This window comes from Ischnura elegans, chromosome 9 (genome assembly GCF_921293095.1).
Source record: "Ischnura elegans chromosome 9, ioIscEleg1.1, whole genome shotgun sequence".
Lineage (NCBI taxonomy): Eukaryota > Metazoa > Arthropoda > Insecta > Odonata > Coenagrionidae > Ischnura > Ischnura elegans.
This window is the reverse complement of record NC_060254.1, coordinates 51460651-51484513: the sequence shown is the minus strand read 5'-3', so window position 1 is coordinate 51484513 and position 23863 is coordinate 51460651. Positions and strand designations below refer to the sequence as shown.

At 37.9% G+C, this 23863-nt stretch overlaps 1 protein-coding gene across 2 annotated transcripts in view; it reads right to left on the bottom strand.

The window, feature by feature from the left end:
• Positions 1-23863, bottom strand: part of LOC124165664 (lachesin-like) — a 450658-nt gene that overhangs the window by 137291 nt on the left and 289504 nt on the right. For both annotated transcript variants that reach the window (XM_046543144.1, XM_046543145.1), the window contains exon 4: positions 15538-15699. In XM_046543144.1, the coding sequence (XP_046399100.1) occupies positions 15538-15699 (162 nt within the window). The remainder of the gene's footprint in view (positions 1-15537; positions 15700-23863) is intronic.

The window sequence follows — 23863 nt, the reverse complement described above, 5'->3', positions numbered from 1 at the left end:
ACGGAGAAATCAGAGCGAGACCAGCCAACGCCGGTCGCATTTCCTTGCAATCTTTCCGACGGCGAACAGAAAATGACAACCACTTCGCGAGAGGAAGCCAATTTAAAAAAAATAGAGAAAAAAATGTTAAAAAAACATATATAAATGCGGCACTCTCTTCGAAGAAAGTTTTCGTCCGAGAGTCCAAACGAGGGGAGAGGAAATGAAATAAGCAGAAGAGAAAATGAGTTTGCGAGAGGGACATAAATCCTTATCCGCGTGACACTTGGGCAGTTTGAGGGAGAACGACCCCCTTTGTTCTATCTTGCTCCGCAATCAAAGATGCACCCTTGCCATATTCCAGGTTTCGGCCCCTTACTCCTCCACCCAGAACTTATCTCCCCCCATCGCGAGGAAATGAAAAAATGCGGAGAAAAGCCGGTGTGAGGCTCTGGTCGTCTGGGCCGACAAGGATAAGACATCTTAGGTAAAAGTAAGGGTTTGTGCAGAGTGTCGCTAAGTCTTTTGCGGCCCACGACGCATGCACGGCCAAACCTGTTCGCCAAGTCTCGTCGCGAGGCCAAGTGGTCGTAATAGAGTATTGACCCTCATGACGAGTTTTTGGCGTTGTCAAAGATCCGCCATCTTAGTTTGACAACTTTTGGACTTTTGTATTTTGAGGTGGCTAAGGTTTGTTCTAAAAATGAACTAAACTAAGTGAAAAATGATACCTATAGTGTTTCACCGGAGATTATCAGAGGATTTTTCTCATCATTCGCGATACTTCTATTAATGTATAAACTATGTTTCTGTTAGCCACTTTACTGGTGTGGATATCCTTGAAAATATACTATATTAATATATTTGTTAATTTCCATTAGCTAAAATAAAATTAAATACCTATATAAGTGCAGGTAAATGATTAGTTCACTCTCTTAAAATTTTATTTTCAACTGAGCTGGATGTATAAAATAACCGTAATGCTTAAACAAAGGTGACTTGGAGCGCACCGAAATTTTTTTAAGACAGGTATACACGTCACATTAGCTCGTACAAGTTAATTTCTAAATGCACGAACGCGATAATGAACGCTAAAATGCACCAGTTAACCACCTAACTTGTGCAAATAAATGAACAGAAAGTAAAATCTGCTCTAATCTGATTCATGCATTCTTACGTGTTCGGTGCCAGTCCACCAAAATCGTTCATGCAATTAGACATTAACTTGTACGAGTTAACGTGTCGTGTACACCTTGAGAGAACACATTGCGCCCCCTGTAATTATCTTTCTCGCGTTGAGTTTTTCGTGTGAAACTTGCACTGCCATGGTGAACATCTCAAGAAATGCAGAATAGACCTCTATCAACATTTACCTCCATTTAAAATTTGACAATTTTTGATGAAACATTGTCACGAAAATTCCAAATATTGCCAATTATCGACAATTATATATTATAGATAACTTGAGAATTCCTTGATCATTATGCATTAAACAAGCACTTTGCAGCGAAAAAAAACTACAAAATACATCGGTCGAGAAGAAAACATACCTCTTATAATGTAACCGTGAACGTAACATGAAAATATACATTATCTCCGGTGGAATATTCAGCTGCATTTACCTGAACTGAAAACGTAATCTAGCTAATTCCCTCTCCAGTTACCAGGTGTCAACACCACCTACGAGCTGTGCTGGATCATGAGGGTATGGTGCAATGCATACATTGAACATATAGAGCCAAAATCCTGTAACATTTCGCGCATTGCGCTCTCTTGCATTTGACTACACAAAGGCAGCAAGCTGTCATACGTGGCTGAGTCCTCTATACCATCACAACGAGGTAACTTTGAGATGAAGCGAGGCGTTTAACTCCCTGTCAATCCTCACTTCACTCGCGAAATAACAATACGTTTTATCAACACTGACTTCACTCACAGGAGATCACTTACATGACGGTGCGGCGGAAAGCTTTAATATGTAGCTTACGCAACCTCAAGGCTATCCAACCCTTATTAAATTCCAAGAAATCATTCAATTAAGTCTTTAAAAAAAGGAGCAAATAGCCTTTAATATTGAAAAAAATATGAAATGTGAATTCAAATGACTGTAAAAATATTTTCCAAACACTCGTCTCAACTACAAAATAGCACGAAAGCAGTGATTCCATATGTACCGGCATTGATGTTATTGTGTAATTGGGGCGATAATAGAAGACAAACAATTTCTATGGGCATGAGCTAAAATTTCCCAATAAAAAAACATCCGGTTGGCGCATAGAATATTTCTTCCGTGTAGGAAAAAGTCAACCGGTGAGAGTAATTTTCTTCACGGCTGTAGGCTCTTCACGGTTATGCCAATACGAATAAAGTGTAAAGTGCGACGCATTCATACGGTTCAAACATATGATTATACCTATTAAGAAACAGTTCCTGGTCACTCATGAAATATCAGTTGTGTGAGTCAGTAGTAGCATAAACAAGCAGCACTTGAAAATTCGTGTATTTTTTTTTCAAAAAAATATATTAAAATATATGCAGGTGGTAAAACACTGGACTGATTGAGGAAGTAAAATCGATTTTAATTCTTCAGATAGTTTTTCCATACAGATATACCTGTTCAAAAATCGATTTTTTGTTTAGATCGCTCATATATTAAGTTAGGAATAGGTCATGTTTTCAACCTAACGAAATGGCAAAGCTAAACAATTAAATTTAGATTAACAAGATATTTTTTTAAGTGCGTAATGCTATAATTAGTGCAAAGAGCATAGAACTAGTAAAGTATTGGATCCTACTCTTAAAGTAGGAGATTTACGTTGAGTTTTGCTGAGACATTGAGCTGAGTCTGAGTTTTGAGACTTCTAAAGATAAAAACTACGCAAGGAGTGTTTGGTACCTTTGATGGCACTTAGTACTTCATTTCTGATCAAATTTCATTCCTAGCACTGTAGAATTTAGGGACACGTATGATCCTTTTGTGCTACGCCATTTTTTCTAACTAAACTAAAACCAACCAAACTAAAACCAAAACTAAAAATTCAGTTATAAAAAGTAAATAATGACTTGTAATAATAAATATAGTATTGTAGTATTATAGTAATATTTCACTTCTAAAGAGAGTCAAGGAAAGTGCATTCCGGAACGTCCTCTTAAAAGATATGTAAGCTATTAATACTCTGAGTATTGTATAAAAACATACAATAATGGACAATCATGGAATTAATAAATGAGAATTTCAACCAAAATTATTGCTATACTTTAAATCAGAATTTTGCCATGACGTCACTGGTTTTTACGTAAAATTCCTATCACGGCAAGGTAAAAATGAAATACTCTGCATCACTTTTATTCTCGCAAATTGGTTTTTCCGCTCTCTTTATGCTCCAAACGTTTTCAAAACAAGCCGGGTCACGATTGCATGCCTTCGGTGAAGGGATACCAACCCTACTACTTTCATTTTCATCATTTCTCTTCAAAAAGAATATGGAAAAATACCCCGTGGGCAAGGAAGGGATCGTGTTAGGGTTAAAGGGTGAAAAATTCGGGATAGAGGGATGATGTGAGGGTGGGTTAGTTGGAGTGACAGGGGCCGTGGTGAGCCCTGTATATCGGGGCGAAAGTGTTCGTTGAGCCGTGAGCGAGGGCGGACTTTTCATCCCCAGCTCGGAATTCTGGAAGGGAAGGTGGAGTGGGAAGAAAGGGATGGAAAAAGGAGTATACAAAAAGATAGCGGATGTAATGGCCATTTGAGTTGCTGGCCCTGCAATGGTACACTTGCCACAAAATCGATAAGATAACATATATAATAATCTTGGACAGTAACAACATAAATAATATTTAAGCTATTTTCTGCCCAAACAGGGCAGAAAATCTAGTCATAAAATATACACGGAAAAAGCAAAACATTTTTTGTGACTGCATAGGAAAATAAATAGCAATAAAAATTTTTCTAAGCAAGGCGTAAAACCTTGAAAAACAGGTGACATAATATATCCATCCATTTAATAAGGCACGAAAAAGGGAGAATTTTTTCCCGTGATGATAAAGGAAATCCTGATAAAACGAACGGTTTCCATCTAAAGAAGGGACAGCAATCTTCAAGTATGGCACTCGTTGCGTAGCAGGCATCGCGAAAATAGAATTAACCTATCAAGCATTGATTGCAGTTCCTCCCTAATCACACATCGGTTGAACTACAGCATGAAGAACATTAATAAAACTCCTGAAAGTAATGCAGTTCTCACTTCCAACATAAAATATTATAAAATTTCGTAGGCGCATACATTTTTTTTTAATAAACGGTTTCTTTGATCCTTTGCATTATCAATATCAGAAGGATATCTTCTTCACCTTTTAAAAAAGCTCTTAATACTCCGAGAATAAAGAAATGCAACAATGGACAATCATGAAATAAAAAAAAGAACTTCACCCAAAATTATTAATATATTTTACATTAGAAAATATATTACTTAATAAAACATTCAAAATAAATATTCGTCGACTTATTATGGCATCGATAACAAAGTAACCCCGTAACGACAATGTAAATCAGACACTTTTGACTCAGGACCCGAACTCAAACAATTATGTAGACTTATGAAAGTTTGGGATCTGAATCCAATCAGACTACTACAGTCAACAAAGTAACAAAATTTTGACTTATTTATTTTCAACACTACACATTACTAAACCGCCGTTAACTCCAATTTTAAAGAGATATTCAAGTCAGTAACCAAATATTGTATTACAGAAGCCTTAAGATTACTTACATCGAACAAAAAGACAAATTTAAAATAATGAATACAGAATAACTGGAAAAAAAATCCGTTCAGAGGTGGGGAGATTTGGCGTTAAAAGTTCTCAATCACAATAAGTAACTCTATTTACAGATGAGTTAATCCTCGGTATGAACTGGCCTTGAGGAAGCTCAGATAGAAAACATATGTGAGGAAGATTGCATTTGAAGTGGGACTTGAATGCAATTGAATATAAGTAGGATAAATCAGTAGGAAATTAGTTTAAAGGGGATAATAAAGAAGGAAATATCCGTGAAATCCGTTCTGTAGGAATTCATCAACATGGAGAAGGACAGCATGTCACGGTGTAACGGAAACGACGAGGGAGGGAAATAAAGAAACTGGTTTTGTATAATTTACGCAGCCAAACTGAATTGAGAGCGAAAAAAATTCGCGCTTGATGAAGTTACCGAGAGGGTAACGCACATGTCCGCATGTGAAGAATTTTATTTTAGCCATTTCTTACCCCTCTAAAGAAAAGTCTTAAAGCATTTTGCATTTAACACCTTTTTCGCAGCTGTTAGTTAATATTTGGAAATGCTTATCGTTTGCATCTCCCCTCTTGAATATTTTACTAGGCTAACAAAAACGCTGAAACTCCACTTGCATGCTAAAACAAAAATACACGTTTCGTATACAGAATCTGTGCGAAAATTTGGTGATCTTACTATTTCACAAACCTACGACCGGAGCACGTCGAAATCTACCAAATTATATTTAGGCAATCGTGTATATCCCAAGTTCTCAATACATATAAAACCTTTTTATCACGGTTCAGTTTATTTAAAATATAGAAAAATGAATAAAATTCGATAATTCATTCAATAACTCATCAGTTGATAATATTGTCTAAGCGATCAGCTACTCTTTAAAAAACGATTCATGGGGTTAAAAAATACTTATAAATATATAAATTAAATATAAATACTTGAAATATACGAAAATATTTATAAATATTCTTTTATATGAATTGTAAACTTGCGTTTACTTTGGACGGTTTTGGATTTTGGCTATACTACGCAATCAATTTTATTAATAAAAATCTATTTATGCATGAGCAAAGACAGAAAAAGAATGAAGATGTGTCTGATGCAGATACATCTTCCAAAGCAATGGTAAATAAGTAAGTTAGTAATGGTAACTAAATAAGTTAAGTAAATTCTTCTAAATATAAAACATTGATAAGAGAATGATAATACCCCTAAAGATAGCATAAAACCCCAGCAACGACAGGATTATCAGTTTCAGGGTCTCATAATCAAATAGAACACCATTGCCTTCCGTTTTGTATAAGCAAATTGAAATTAAATTATTAACAAATTCTTTATTAGCATAAATTCAATCGAAACTTTTTGGAATACAGGAGATTTTTAGTTGCATTTCTTACTTTAGTATGGATTCTATAAAACTTTCGCGGGTGGTCTGGTACTTTTAAAATCTTTTTGGGCTATTTCACCGCGTATGTATTTGGGTGGACCCAACGTTTCCCAACAGGTGCATTTTGCTTTCTCAAGGGAATCTAAACTTATATTAAACTAACCATCATCAGAAGGGAAACGTACACTAACTTGCGCTCTGTATCAGCCCAAAAGGGTTTTAACCCCATGTGGAAATGATGTCTGAGGAATTTTACTGCGATGAATCTTAAAGAATGAAGCCTGAGGTTGGAATTCAAATGCTTAATTTCCATGAGAATCAAAACCTCAACTAATCCTTTTGAAATAAATGGAACGGTCATCACATTCATGAGTCAGCCACTCAATTTAAAGCTAGGTGGACTCCATCCCTTTAATCTTCCCTCTTTTCTGCATTTATTTTTTGTAGAAATATCTCCTTTCACGTTCCCGCCAGTCAGAATAAGGATGCTTTAATCCTTTTGTTAGCCTAACAAAACTCCCCCTTTCATTTTCCCATATGCTGTGCTATCATCAAACAAGGGGGAGAAAAGAAAACGGTATTATCCTTACTGCCGTATTCATGTGGATCTTTTTCCACTGTCAAGGCAATACATTTTTTTACAATTAAAATATGGAATCAGGAAGGAGTGTGGTTAGAAATTTGTATTTCCACATGCTCAGATATCCTGTCAATTCCAGGGTTGAGATTTAGGATTCAAATATCGAGTGAAGCCTTCGGAAACCCCATAATCAGGTAGCCCAAGGAAAGGAACACTCCTCCCCCCCTCTGACTGCGCGGTATAAAAAAGACTTAGTTCAAGGTGACCTCTATCCTCACCTATCCAACTTAACCTTTTTAAATCACTGAATGGGTGAATTCACCTATTTTCTTCAAAACTTTATTCAAAGCCCTAAAAATATCCTAAGAACTCAAGGGAGCATGAATAAACTAAGCCCTTCCCAAAATCTCTCTCATAACCTACCGCTTCTAAACACACCGTAGTCTTGCACGAAGCAATGGCCTCATAATCTAATAAGGGACTAGTTTAAAGTATACCGGGACTAGCCGCGGTGATAACCTTTACGGGAGTCACCCGCAATGCACAATCGTGCGAAAGATCAGTCGCCTTAGGCGAATGATTTTTTCTCTGTGGATCCTTCGCATAATAAGGGACTCTTATAATGCGCTTATCACATACCAGAAAATTTAAAAAATAAATCTTCCCGTTCTCACTTTCACTGCAACGCCAATGAGGACACACGATAGCATCGATATCTTCCAAAGAGTATTAGCATTATTATTAGTCTTCTTATTAACTATTGAGATTGATTATATGCTAAAATATTTATAGAATTGATTTCTTTAAGACATTCACTGACTTTATTGCACCATTATTTGTTTTTTAATCAAATTTCGCGTAATGCAATAGGACCCTGGTTTTTGGCTCTGGTTTCCTTATTCAAATTTCCAAAAGGATTCTAGTAAATGCGAGCGGCCAAGAAGATGTACACAAAATGAAAATAAAAAATTTCAAATTTAAAGACATTCATGGCTTTTTTATCTATAATCTTAATTATGAATTATATCTATAATTATAAATAATAATTTGTTATTTTGGAAAATTTCACGTAATACAATAGAAACCTGGCTTTTGGTCATAAGTTCTCCGTTCAAATTTCCAGATGGACACTAGCCAATGCAAATGGCCAATGAGATATACATAAACTCAAAATAATAGTTCTAAGATTAGCCTTTGCAGCACTCCTTTTTTCCCAAACCAGTCATGCGAAGCCTAGCAAATTTGCAGAGGCACTCAAGCGAGTCAGAATCAACAACGGGCCCTGAAAGCTCCCTGATATTCTCTCGCCAAAGATACCACCACTGTTCCCCAAGGCTAAAGACACCTTGATCTCCCACCCTCTCCCCCTGCATCCAATTCCCTTCCCTCTTTTCTCGCTTGCGCTGCAGTGGGCGGGGCGTTTCACATTCTCTCGAATTTCTTTTGAGCGTCAAAGGGGAGGGATCTCATCACCTGCGAAATTCCTTCGAGAGAGAGGGTGTGAATGAGGTGGAAGGTTCAAAAAGGGTGGGAGCAAACACGAAGAAGGGACTGCTGCGCGGTTGGAGGGAGAGAGAAAAGGCTGCATTGCCCAGGAGGAGAAAGGAAACGACACCTACAGGCCACACTCACAACTAGAGGGATCCACATGCTGGGAGTGTGGAGAGGGAAAAAAGGTGAGAATGGATCTGTGGAGGTGAGCCGCATGGAGTGGAATTTTTCCATATTGATGAAAATAAATTCAATTTTCCATGGTTAAAAAAATTTATTACAACCAAGGTTTCAATATTACTACATTATTATCGAGTAATTTGAAATATTGAAATAAATAATTGCAATTTTCTGAGATTGTAAAATTTTATTACGACCTAGCTATCAATGTTACTGAATAATCTTCATGTTGATATAGTAACATTGAAAGTTAGGTCGTAATAACATTTTATAATCGTGGAAAACTGCAAATGCCGTAGGGTTGGGTGTTCAGTTCCTAAAAATTGCATTTGTATTTGATACCGAGCAGTTAGATCCACGTAATAATAACCATCCGCTTACCGTAACTTCGGCCACATTGGGTGACTTCAGTCAAGCGCCCACCGCTTCCTAAATTGAAACTTTGTGACATATTGCATTAAAATGTACGAACCAGCAATTTGTGCTAGACTGTACTTACATTGTTAGAGGAGATTACAAGCAGTCCACTTTTACTTTTCTTAGTTGTTATGATAACATGGTACTCAGAGAGGCAAAATTCGTGCTTTCTATTGAGAAGCCGTAAAAACCTCTACATTGGAACATCACTCCTAACATCAACTAAATGAAAATTTCCTAATCACTTTATTTCAATCAGACTAACAATGGCGAGTTCCTTCTCACGCCTTGTCCTCGGCATTTCTTTTTCCGTCGCACAATAAAAGGACTTTGAAAAATTCTGGGTAAAACTCGGTAAGTGAATCTACTTTTCTCTTTATTGTCTTTATTTTTACCGCAAATACATTTCAATTGTATTCGTTTTCTGGACGTATATCGCACACTAAAATAGAAATCTAATTTTTTGGACCTGGTTTCCTCGTCCAAATTTGCAGAAGAACTCAAGCCAATGCAATTTGCGAAGAAGAAATAGACAAACCGAAAATTATAATTCTAAGATTAAGACACCCTCCGCAACACACATATTGGGGTAGTTTTAGGCGTGCTCTGTATACTAAGTTGTAGCTCAAACATTTTCATAACGCAAATAAAGTACCTCAGATAACTGGTGCTAACTAAGATATGGATATGTGCGATATACTACAAGAACACGCAAAATGAATATTTTCACATCGCAATTGAATTGGAAATTTTTGTAAACATTAAGAGCGGCAAATACTAAAAAAAATATTTTGCAAACTTCTTTGTCCGATCTACTAAAATGCTGAGTTATTTTCAAGTAAACGGCGGTAACGATTTCCATAACTGGGATAGTAGTGGCCTAACAATCTAGTCTGTTGCGTCAAAAACATGGTTCCGAAAGTCAGCGCCGCAATAATAAAGAACAGAACCGAAATACGTTAGCATAGAATATAGCAAATTGAAGACTGCGCGCAAATAATACTAATCGCTCACACATCGATGATCACTCCGAAGGCGCGTGATTTTTTTCTCATTTCGCGATGCGACGGTCTTAGTTAATGAGCAGTCCGATCGGCCTAAGGCTTCTAGAACGACTTTTACGCATATTACTGTGCTAAAGAATTTACTACTCCTAGTCGAGACACAAAAAATAGAAACATGCAAATTTGGGCATAATCAATTCAATTTGCGCGAGAATACAATCCTTGACCTTGTTGAGACGTGGTTGGAATCAGAAGTGAGGCAGACACTGAGGCCGTTTTCCAATCCACGTAGTATGCACTCATTCCCTTGTTCACTTTCTCCCTTGCACCCTGCTCCCTTACTAATGCTCTACTGGCGCCATAAAGTGTGAACGGAAATAATGCGAACTATTGACAGTGACGAAATGTGACGCGCATGGTAGTGTTAGGAATGGTGGCTGATTTAAGAATAAATTTCACCTTTATACTCATAATTTTGCATGTGAAGAGCAAGAATTCACAATGCCGTTATAATATTACGTAAAAGAGCTCACATAATAAACACAAAAATACTTGAAACTACAGTTCAAGATTTCTGAGTTTTCCATTGCCGCCATTTCAACTTCCAGTTCCTTCGAGGGCACGTTCACGAGGGAGCATCCGCGTTCCCTTGTTCACTTACCCTTCGTTCCCTTGCGCCCTCGCCGATTGGTTCCATCCTTGCTGTCGTCACATCCGTAAGTTGACGATCGAAAAGTGCACGAAGGGTGAATAATTGCGAATTGGAAAACAGCCTAATACGTCACTTTGGCCAAGATAAGAAGAGAGAATAGGGGAATAAGGACAGGATGAGGGTGAAAAACAAAAGGAATCACTTTTTCTTCAATGCACGAGAAACACAGAAGATAGATCGTGGAACACCATAGGGGGGAAGAAGAAGTCCATATCGTATCGCATTCATAAGCTAGAGTACATTTTACGAGATGTAGTCTAAATGCCATTTCGGGTAAAGATACTAGCAGAATATGCATAAAATTGAACTCAATAGCAAGGAGACGGTCTTTAAAGGTGATTTAAACGGGTGCGTGGAACTGACTGTGATGTATCTATAAATTTACATCGATGAATGAAATAGATTTAAGCTGAACAGAATGACAATTCATATTGCTATTTCGAAAAAAATTAAGACAAACACGGGCATAAAAATACTTGATACCTCGCTCTGTTTTCTATCCAAAAAGGCTTTAATTTCCTCTTATCCTTGCCAAAATAAGAAAAAAACTAAGTTTAAATTCAGTTTCTTAACTCTGAATGATATTATTGTTAAGGTGTAAATTTTCAAGTTTTACCATCATACGAATAGACATTTAAACTAGCTCTAATTTGGTTCACGTTACTTTAAAATTAAATGAACGGTACTGGAAATATAAGTCTCCAAATTCGAGAGACAGCATTTTTTAAAGGAAGGTAGGACGCTGATACCATCGCGTCTGATTGTGAGCGAAAAGAGAATTCCTTTCTTTTCAACCTCCAAGAAACACCAAAGAAGGCTCGTGGACTATGAAGAGGGGGGAAAAGGATAAGAAGAGGGTGCCTACAGCAAGGTAGGGGAGTAGAATGAATGAATTCTGTGCGCCCTCCAGAGAGAGAAAAGTTGCTTCACAGGGAAGCATTCCCATATCGCCCCCTTTTCCTCACCATTCTCACCCATGTAATTCATCCCTGCTCTATAACCAGGAATTCTGGTTGCCCGTTTGGTACCTAGCGGTAGAGTTCCGTGCACACAGTCCAAGCTGAGGAAGATTAACGAGAATCGATGCGAGAAGCTTCGCTCCCGCGCACTTCGCTACTGACTTTACATTGAGTAATAAAGTAATTTAAACATTAATGTGCATCTGGTTTTCCTTCGTGACTTACAGCGTGTTATATCCTTTTAAAATCGAGTTTTCATTCAAACGTGTACAAAGATGTATTTACAAGGGGAGCAGGTTGTAAGAGTTGTAATGTAGTTTTTACTGTATTTATGCATCCGTTTTAAGTTTAACGTCAGTGAGTAACTGCATGGTGTATGATTGGACTAAGACAGCAATTTCTTTGACTGCAATAAAAAGTACGTTTGAAAAAATATACATATTGTTTGATGGTAACTTTTGACTTATTTGTCCACCAAAAGACTCTTAGAAGGTCTTTGCCTTTGATACTTCACCAAAGCACAATTAACACCGTGCAATTTTGAGGAAAACTATGAGTATGCTTGAATTTGCATGAAAACTTGAGCCGGTTTATTCTCTTTGAGTAACTTCAGGAGTAGAACTGGGCTACCTCAACTAGTTTCTCAGCGATATTGCCCTTTAGGCCTCCGTACAAACTGGACGATCCGCATAGTTGATAGACTTTCTCGTAGCGAGAGGAATACTGTCCCGTACCCGTCCCCACGGCCATGTGCGTCCGTAATTATGTCCTCATACCTTCCCATATTGTCCTCATCTTTGCGCTTCCTTGCTCAAGTATTTTCCGTCTCCAGCAACTGACTTCACGGCTCTTCCATAGAACCAATATTACTTCCACTCACACGGAACCTCTACGCCTTTCCGACATTACCACAACACCCAAAACATCCCAAGCACTAGACCTGTGTACCGCGGCCCCATGGCACACACGAGCGATGGCGGAAATTTTTATGAGCCGCCGAAACCAAGAATTCTAATCGGTGTGACTGCTTCGTTCACGCCGCCGTCAAGGTGGACGGCGTTGCATAAGATTTTTTTATATTAAAACCGTTTCCCATTCTATTGAATAGAAATTCTATCCTTAGAGTAAGCTTTTGAAATTGTAATTTGTTTTATACCAAAAAAATTGGTATGTATTACAATATTATGGATATATTCCAAATTTTAGTACTTCAGAATATAAATATCTGTAGGATTTGGGTTCAAAAAAGGGCTATTGTTTCAATGCTCCATTTTAATTAGGTAACAGCAAGAATTAGACGCAAACGTGGGCTATTGATATAACATGCCATGATAAATGACTCGAGGTGTAGTAAGAACCCCAATTATTTATAAATATAGCCAAACATATTGAGTTAGCTCTATATCGAATTTTTCCGTAGAAAATTTTATTTATTCGAAAACTCTTCATCTCTCAATCTTGACGAATTGATAACAAACGATTCTGTTTCACAATAAATAAACCCGTACCAGTAATACAAGAATTGTACTATACTACGACGCCGCTAACGACCTTGGCTATGGCGCGGATGCCGGAGCGCTGCCTGACGCCGCTGAAGAACTCGTGAACGCAACTGATGACGATTCTTGGAGCTGATGTAAAGGTCTTCTCATCTCACCCTTCACGGATCAACCCCTTTACATGCTAAAACTACACTTTCATCCGCCTTCCCTTTAGCTACAAAGCTTTCATTATCTAGACTCATATGCCATGGTGGACGTACACTTGTTAACAAGGGAGCTCGGGGAACAATTTGTCGATATACGAGAGCTAACACGAGATCAACGACGGGAAACATTCATGTGTGTGCTCTTGGGTATGAGAAATTTAATTACTCCCTTGGAAGGAGGAGCACGACGACGTATCAGGTGTAGCATACGTCAATGTTCCTACGTGAATTAGTTGACCATATTACATAAGCATGGAGATTTCCAGAAAACGATCACATTGAAGGTGACACTTGCATAAGAGCATTAAAACAAAGATGAGCGGTAAAATGGTTACAATTTTAGGTAAAACTTAATGTTAACTCAGTGTTAATTTAGCATTAATTGACATAGAAAAATTTTCTTTCTCTCTTAGTCGTCAACAACTGCCTTGCCTTCGACAAAATGGCAATAAATTACAAAATATATGGCAAATAATTAGTTTAAACTAGACAAGTAATTTGGAAAAAATAATCACGTTTGATGAATCTTTTTCCTCTCCACTGCAAAACATTCCGCGAAAATTGAAAATACACATAACTTCTATATTCAATGTTCACCAATCAATGATTTTGAATCCTAGGGAGATCTTCAATTTGAAATTCATTCGAAAAAAATACTACGACAGCGAAAACAAGATTTTAATGCGAATTTGATTGAATGCATTTTCATGGAAATGCCTGATTGACAAAAAATGAACTTTTTTGGCCTCAGTTTTTTTCTGCTATATAAGCGGTAGGTGCGGCTGAGTATTTTTTAAGACTGGCCTCACCGATGAAACATGGTCTCCATGGACTTTATCCACAGCTGATACCCAGACCAGAGAACCCGCTGAAAAATCATGAAATATAATTTATGATCGTTACACCACACCAAAAAAATGGGAGGCCATTTAAAAAGTTAAAAAGTCAAAAAGAAGTTTCAAAATAAAAATGATCCAAAAATATAGCTTTGAGTGCATAAATTATCTCATATTAAAAAAATGCTACGACGTAAGCAGGAGCTTCGGGCACAATATGCAGACATTTCAATTATAACTAGATCATGATTTTAAGTAAATCCTCACCGCTCATTAACGAGAGAATATATTTGAAAACCGCAATTCTTCCTTAGATACTAATTAAATCAATCAGCTTCAGAAAATTATGCAGAGAATCTTGAATTATTGAATATTTAGGAAGCTGTGAATTGACTGAAATTTTAAGACAGTTTTTACAGTCAAGGAATCCTCAACTGAACGCCGAAGCTAACAAAATTACCTTATTCCTAAATTGAAAACTTTATCTTAAATTTTTTTCAATTTTGAAAACAAAAATGAAAAGTAAAGAAGATAAAAACAATGAATTTAAGATTGATAACATTAATTTAAGATTAATTAATTTAAGATGCTGTCACTTGGCTGTCAACATGTTACCAGAGGACTCAGAAACTGTAAGGGGGAGGGACTAGCTATTATGCTGGGATTGACTTCTACTACCTTGTGTAGAGCTCTGGTGCCATTGGCCACAAGAATTTTATCAGTCTTGTACGATTGTATCATATATGAACGAATTTCAACAGTGATAAGAGATCTCTCGAAGATTTTTCGCGATAATGATGGACTGGCTTAGAAACTGGCTCTTTGGCCAAACGTGCATACACCGTAGAACTACCCTCTGTGCTTCAATTTATTAAGACCTTCCTCAGGATTTTATTAGAGGAGTGAATGCATTACGCTGCCGAAAAATTAGTTTTATTTCTAAATATCCTGTTAATATACCAGCTGAGGCAGTTATATGGACTGTCGTTCAGTTAATATGGTACACCTACTTTGTAAATGACATGTTATTGAGAGCACAAAGTTGTGTGATGGCTTCCATGGAAAGATGCAACTGCAGAAAGCGAGAATTTAAAGAGGAAGAGACGATATCGCAAGTCTTAAGGCCGTTTTACCCGGGGCACGTAATTGCGCAGGTTAGGGCTGCATTTATTTCTAAAATAGCGTGGAATTGCGCGAGTGCATGACCGAAATTAGAACAGGGGCTATTTTGCCGTCTCGCATCCACGCATTCTCGCATGCGTTCTAGCAATTCACCGCTTTACATGACGCAATTTTGACTGCGCCTTCGCACGTACGTCAGATTGCGCAATTCCGTGTACCGTGTAAAACGGCCTTTACGCGAGGCTGAAAGAGAGGTGGAGTAGTTGGTAACATCTTACATCGTGCATAGGGACTGAGGGGATAAACTCAAAAATGTCAATTATTGCACTGGGCAATGATTTAAAGGCCCCAATTCTGCAGTCACAATCTTACTTACCCTTCTTCCTTCGGTCGATGGTGATGCCCTGTCCGTCCTCGCGTCTCCACATGATCTTGGGCGTCGGGAAGCCGTCCGCCTTACACATGAGTGTGATGTTCTGGTTCTCCCGCACCGCCACCGTAGACTGGGAGCTCTCCTCGTCCAGGATGTTGGGCGGAACTGCAAATTAACAACAAATGAGCTTTCCTTCAAAAATGTCTTATCGAAAAAATGTAACAACATTTATCTCCTAGGATGTGAGTCGAGGAATTACCGCGCACTAACTGGTGGCCAACTTTAACTGAGTAACTCGCAAGTGCGCATAGAGTGTAAAAATTGTAGAGAACTACAAAGTTATAAAAATCGATAGCCTCGGCCGCAATTTGATCCTTGATCTCCCAAATATTGGAAGTTAGATAATAAAAGTAAAATGATTTCATAAATGAATGGTTGGTGTTTTGTTATTTTTATAGATCAGCATCGTTGACAGCCCGCCATTCCTCTTTCAGCATATGTCGTATCCCCACACACTTGCAATAAGTTAGTTAATTTTTTGTTTTACTGCCAAAATATTCACTAGGAATAAATTATACGAGCGTGATGCGCCCGCTCCCAGCGGGCTTCCCCCGCTCTTTTCAATGCAGGTCCACAGAGGGATAGGCGTGTTTCTCATTTTAAAATGTAGAAAAAAAGGCAGGGTCTTATGTACAAATTTAATTGGAATGTTCATGTACAAATTGAGGTCGGAGGACCTCTTTAAACACAGCATTGGAAGTATTTACACTATCCTCTGTTAAACGCACATAATGACTCATACTTACGTATCAACAGGAGACTTGAATGTGGAATCAGCCGCATTTTGATAAAAGTTATTTAAAGAATGCGAGATATTGTTGCAAATGAACACATGTATCAGTTTGTGCGCCGTTAACGTCAGGAATATTTACCATTCTTTTTTTTTATTATTTAAAAACCAATTTTAGGAAACAATAGCAATATTTAGGAAGTAAGATATGCCGTCGCATGTTCTCTGATAAATTCTGTGCATTTTGGTACCTCATTTGTAGAGTTTGGTTGCGTATAAGTTGAGAAAAGGGTATTTATACAGTAGTAATAATATAGAAGATGACAAAACAAAGTTTGCCGGGTCAGCTACTTTATTTATATATGTCATTATGTTGGCTACATAAAACGAATTATACAGTGAAATTAACGTGATGATTGTTTTCAATATACTGGTTAAATCATTAAACGCACAAGCATAAAATTTATGTTCTGAAATTTCCAAATTCAATAACAATGAGCGATAACCCCTTCTTCAACGGCTAAATTCCACTTTAAAGAGAGTGCAACTCTCTATCACTCGAAATGACCTCGATATTTAGTCCATAGACAAGGTCAGCCAGAAAGTAATATCCTACAGTACCTACTTGAAGATTGCATGAGGAATACACGTTAGAATGAGAGCCTGAAGACAGCGAGGCTGCATAAAACACTGCATTTAAATCACTTTTCAGCTCATTCTGCGGAACTCCTCTTCCTATACCCTCTGACAAGAACTCATTTGGGAACTCCCTTCCCCGTCTCTCCCCGCCTCCACCTCCTGTACCCTTGCCCTTATCCGCCTATCTCATCTGCACTCCGTGTACTCCAAACCTACTTCCCTTGCCGAATAGAAAAAAAAGAACATCGTAATAACAACCCGAACAAGAGCCTGCTCGTATTGGTTAATTATTACGCTACGAGGCATCCCGCCCCTACCACTCATCCCAGAAGCCGATATTATCGAACTCTACGAGGAGGAAAGGGGTGGTACCCCTCCCTACTTCTCACTCTTTATCACCAATAAGTCTCCATCCCCAATATCACCCCTCTTCTTTCCCCTATCCCTGTCTTATCCCAGCCACTACGCCGCCTTTTTCCTTTCTTCCCTTCTCCCAGACGAATTCACGGCACCGCCAAATTTTCTCGTACACTAGATTCATCACAGTGTTCTTCCAATTACTCTCGCCCTCTCATGTCTCGAAGTAAATGTGTGCTAGGAAGCAGTATATTCTTTATTTTCTACATCTGGGGTACTACGATTTGGGCTGAAAAAATATCATCCTTTAACGTCGGTCGTTAAAATTGCTCGTGAGGCAAAATGAACGATTGGAACAAATTCTTTTAGAAATTTCTTATTGATTTGTTTTCATATAATGATTATCCTCATTAAAATAATTCACCAGGAAAAAAATATATTATTTCAAAGAATTCTGAAGGATGACCGATGATACGATAGTTAAAAACGATAGTTAAAAACCGTTATTAGCAGCAAATATCACATGGCATTATCCATTATATTGTAGCACAATAATATAATGACAAGAGGTTTATAATTTACAAAAGAAATATGAATGGAAATTTAAGCCCTGTCATCAAACAATTATTGTAATATTAATTATTATTGTGTTATCATCCACATCACCACAACCATTTCTGGGTAAAAAATGATGATTTATCAAAGTACAACCATCAATCAAAAATAAATAATTCATCAGAATCAGATGTCGTTTATCCTATTAACTGCAATTAAAAATCTTACTATGCATTTCCTAAACTTAAATAGATTATCTCCAATGATATTAGCTTTCACTCAATGAATACGATAAGCGAAATCAGATTTTTGATTCCGAAGATAAATAAAGAACAGCATGCGACGTAGTGTTTCGCTCAAATTCACCAGACTATGCATGAAAAGCACATTTATCCAGAATAAAGTTACCACGATGATTTTCCCATACCGAAAAGTATGCTGAAATTAAGACGTTTTGGCAAAACCTTTTGTAGGGATAAAATATATGAATAAAATTTACTATCGTGCATTCTAATGGCAAGAGCGGAACTAATTGGATTTTAATACATTTTTACGATACTTCTAGTTTATTTGTTATAACTATCCTTGCTTACATAATTCACCACGGAAAAATATTTAATTTTACAAAATTTAGCTCATTTTAACTATAATCAACCCCCTTTATCGATAAATAAAACGACGATAAATGGTCATACTCTTGTTTTCAAAACGACTGACGTGGTTGCAGTCATAGTCTCGTCGAACGTGGACGCATTTTCATCGGTGAACACTCAAGTGAATCATTTACAAAATTCTCATCTAGTTATTCGTAGCTGCTATATATTTCCGTAAGCATGCTATGGTACTTGTGGGAGGTGACGGTCAGCTGAAGTCATTCTTGCGACGCAGGCAGGGAAAGAAAGGAAAGAATCGAGAGAAACTCGAAGTCGTCATCAGCCTCCTCTAATCTAAATACACCAAGAAGACCACTGCTTAACGCCCCATTGGACATTGCGTTACGAAGTGCTGTTCACAAAACACTCGAGTAAGGACCGGGGGACCACTTAAAATTCTCCGCCACCGCCGGGAGATGAACCCAGTCCCTATAGGTAGGACTCCAGCATCCAAGCCATGCCCACCCAATATCCTTTCATTAATTATTACATTAATCAATGAATGATGAGACACAAAAGGACAAAAAACGTAATAACTTGCTTAGGTGAAGTATTTCTGGATATGGGTCCCCATTTAGGATCAACCACTCGTCCACGCCATCGAACGCACGGTTCACCGATCCACCTGGATTTCTTTTACCCTAATCCGGCTAAAATCCTCCATTCTCACAAGGTCCTCCAATCCTAATCTTCTTCCAATTGTGATAGTCATTTGTCTCCCATCGATTCGCTCTACTCCATCGGGCACACTGTATTGTAGCACACGATCGCCGTTCAAGTGAGACCACAAAAAAGTTTGAGGAAGACTTGGATTGTTCCGTATTCATCTACCGTGTCCATCTGTTTCTTTGAATGCACCGTTAAGATGCTTACCCAAAGGAGAGATATAGGGTCAATAAACGAGCGTCAACGTCCGAAAAATAGGAAAAAAGTAAAAACTTGGAAGCGAATGGATACATATAAAAAAACGCCCTCCACGTTCCTTTCACTTTAAGGCTTTAAGTCTTCTTCACCACCACTCCCATCCTCATTCACAACTACTTCCACTCCATCTGCCATCTCTTTCTTCTTAACTCTTCCTCTCGTCCTCTCCGTCTTATACCTCCCGCCAGACATTGCGAAGACGCCGCATCTATCCATTATCAAGATGCTGCAGTCTCAATGCGATTCAAAATAAATTCTAAAACCCATATTAAGACAAACTATTTTCCTTCTATGCATTTTTCTTGTGATTTAGTTCGACCTAAAAGGCAAATGTGAGAACGGATATTTCCATGGTGTACGATGGAATTTTTCGAACCGGACCGTAACACGTAGGTTGCTGAGTTGAAGACAACAGTGTCACTTGTCGCTTGTCGGAGTCTTGAGGATGAACATGAAAAAGAACTAACTTTCGACCTGAAAATGCTGGCAGTAGTACCAGCGAAACTGTTAACCGTCACGGTATTATCAGAAAATGAAGAATTCATAAAATAAAAGTACGGCTAAATAGCTTACTAATAATGTATTTGCCGTCCTCAGTGGCGGTGGGGTAAAGTCCTCGACTGCCAAACCGAAGGTCGCGAGTTCGAATCTCGCATGGGTAGGTGGCCCCAATACAGGGCATGGATTTTTTTGCTGTGCTTTGTTGATTCCTCCGTTGTACAGGCCTCGGTGTGTTGTTTACGGGGAATTTTCTATTCCTAAATTTATATCTATTAGCGAACTTGGTAGCATATGCGGTTCAACTTTATTTCTAACGACTAAAAACTCCTAACGAATAAGTAAAGAAGCATAATTTTGGATTTCATACGATGCTATACCGTGATAAAACAAAAATAGCCAGGGATTCTGACTGATACGGAGACACAAAAGATGGATTCCTACTCTAAGGACTCGGGTTCAAATCCCAAAGCCGCAGAAATTTTTCAGATGCTGTCTAATATCTGCTTGAGCGCTCCGTGCAGGCATTTGAATTGCAGCACTTCGTCCCTCAGATAGATCGTTAAGTCAGTGTCCCCTTGACACCATTTGTTCAGTGCAGGCTAATGCTGACGCCAACATTTTCTCCAACCTAGTGTTCTCTAGGGCGCAAATGACCTAATGTGTTGGCCACATTCTACAAACCATTCCACACATAATATTTCCGTTTCATAACATTTATAAACTAGCTGTTATGGAAGTACAGAAACGTATCGCCGTATTATCCGATACGTGCACCATGGGGTTCAATGTTTTTTTTTCATATAGCAGGAACATTTATACAAGATTAAAAAGACATTTAATAATGAAATGAAAAAAATTTGCTTTATTTCACCATTTTATTTAGAGTAATACTCGCTGGTATCTCATCTTCCTGGTCTAACGTTACCTCCGGAGTGCCTCAAGGTAGCGTTCTTGGACCTTACCTCTTCAACCTATTTATTGATGACCTTGCCCCCATTGTACGTTCTTCCCAAGTCAATACATTACTCTATGCTGATGACTGCAAACTATTTAAAAAGATAAATAATCTCGCAGACTGTAATATGATACAGGATGCCGTAAAAAAGACCACAGAGTGGTGCATTCTCTGGAGGCTGCAATTGAACTTTAAAAAGTGCACCACAATGACAATATCTGCTAAGAAAACTCCTATCCTTTTTGATTATGCAATTAACTCCTTGCCTCTTAATCGTGTGTCATCCATGAAAGATATTGGAATTGTTGTGGACCAAAAACGTCTGTTCTCTGAACACATTCATGCGATCAAATCTAAAGCCTTGTCACTCTTAGGACTACTCTACCGGTTCACGGATATCTCCAGCACTAAGGCACTCCAATCCTACTTCTCAACCATAGTTGATGTGATCGGTGATCGACTATTGCTGCCCAATTTGGTCAATGTCTGCCCCCACTAATCTTGCCACCCTTAACAGTGTTACAACTTTTTTTGGAAAAATTGTAAAATTTAGAAACCCAAATCTCCGCGAGACACCTACTAGTGCAGTTTTATCCTCTTTATCCGTCCCTAGTCTACCCCTTCTCCGACTTCAATCAGACATCAAATTCATTTATAATACCCATAACTCCCACTTCGACAGTCCTGACATTGTTTCCTTCCTCAACATTGGAGTACCTTCCCGCCACACCCGATCTACTTCTTTCTCCACATTCCTACACCCACGCTATCTGTAATTAAGCGCTCACTTTTCCATACGCTTTCCCTTTTAATAAATACTCAACCCGGTGATATTGATCCGTTTGGTCTGACACGTAAAAATTTTACTCATCGGGCATTAACATATTTATCGCATAAATGACTAGATAGCCGGATAAATGTTTGTTTTTCTTTTGTATTCTATTTAAATTTGTAATCAAATAATTATTCTGTAATTATTTAATATTTGTTGTAATAAGTGCACTTTAAATTGGCAGTATTGCTGTATGCGTATCTCTTTATTAAAATAAATAAAAATAAATAAAATAAAAGTATGACTTCTTACAAGCGGCATCATCATCAGATACTGTAATCTGATTATGACGCCGCTGCGTCCAAACTAATCACACCTTTAAATGCGGTGGTAGAATAAAACTGTTTTTTTTTCATTTCATTATTTAAATGAACTTCCACAAAGCAGAGCCTAAGACAATTGGGGGAAGACGTATTTTTTCATTTACAATGACAAATCTGCGATACTTTAATTCTTCAATCACATATTATTGAAATAAAATTAAGCCTTTAAATCTTTCAGTCATTTCCTGTTGGCCTTCCTTCCACTTCCCCATCCATCTTCTCTTCTTTTTTATCTTCTTCCTTTCCCTACCATTTCCTTTCTTTCCTTCGGACTTCCCTATCGCTATATATCCATCTCACATATTTTTTCCCAACACTCCGACGAATCCGTCTCGGAAATCTACTTCGCCAGAGCTGAGCTCCACACATACAACATTTCACCTTTTTACTCCAACACTCCCGTTTAACCTTTCCCGGCTTTTTTTTCGGCTCTTTGAGCATTCATATCGCTAACGTTTTCCATCTCGTTTTTTTTCGACAAGTCGGATCAGTAGAAACACATAAAAAAGTAGAAAAAGTTATGATCTATACGCTAAACGGTAAAGTTGGCTATCGAAGTGGAAAATATTGCAATAAAATATTCCTCACGTATCTCACATCAAAGGAAAGCTGCTCTTTTCCATAGAAAGACAATTTTTTTCATGATATTTAGCATCACTCATTTGATGGCATGTTTATTCCATTTTATAAATCCGTAAAATAGTTATGAAAAACGTACTCCGTGACCATGAATACGCAATGACATATTAATAAAAATTTAATTTATGAGATGAAAGTGAATATGTATTTTAGAACTGCGAAGTTCAAGAGGTGGATGGAACAAAATTGCTTTCATATATTATCAATTTTAGAACATAGAAAATATCTTGGAGTAACTTTCATCATAACTACAGCCTTTAAAAGTTATTTTAAGTGTACAAATATACAGATAGAATATTTCTAAAAGATAGGAAATGCTTGATGTATGTTAGCAAGAGAAAAATAATAAGTTTCAAAAATACCGAATGAAAAATCTATTTGAAGCAAATATGCACCAGTTTCTCAATATTTCTGTCGAATTGTACAAGTTCTGATCCGTTGATGATTAATTAAATACCTTAAAGGTAATTTCTCCATTAAATTCAATCTAGTAAGAGAATTATTGCAATACTTAAATAAAAATTCAAAATACTTAGTTAAAATACACAAGCAACTACGTGAAATTTAAGAAACCAATTAAAGAATATGACTTCTCAAAAAATGGGACCAAATGTCGTCCTAAAGTCCATGTAACTGTTCAGTCTACCTATAGCAAGAGTCGCAAGGTCATCAAAGGCTATTGGATGTGAAACTACTTGGTTGAGGTGTAAGGCCGACATGATGAGCGCATGGTAGATTGCAGGACGGGATGCGGTGAGCGAACACCTATTTTGGTTGAGTCAAATTATCTGTGAAATGGCACTAGGAGGGCGAAAGGGGAAGACCAGGGATAGTGGTGATAGGCCAAGGTCTGAGCTGGGTGCTCTTTCTCCTCTCCTCCTTCGCACCCCTAGCTCCGTCTTAGGAGAGGCCTATCGAAGAATCAATCTGCCACTTTCCCAACCGGAATCCTCCATTTAGACCTCCCCTGTTCGTCCCTGCCATGTTCTCTCCGGTCGAGTGGCCGCTACTTGTCCGACGTCACTCAATCCTTTATCTCTTTAAGTGCGACAACCTTCTCCACGGAAAGAAAATCCAAAATTCGAGGCGTGAATTCGACGAGAAAGTAACACATCCATTTTAGTTATCTAGATCTGCAAAAGTGATACGTTCGCAAAAAGA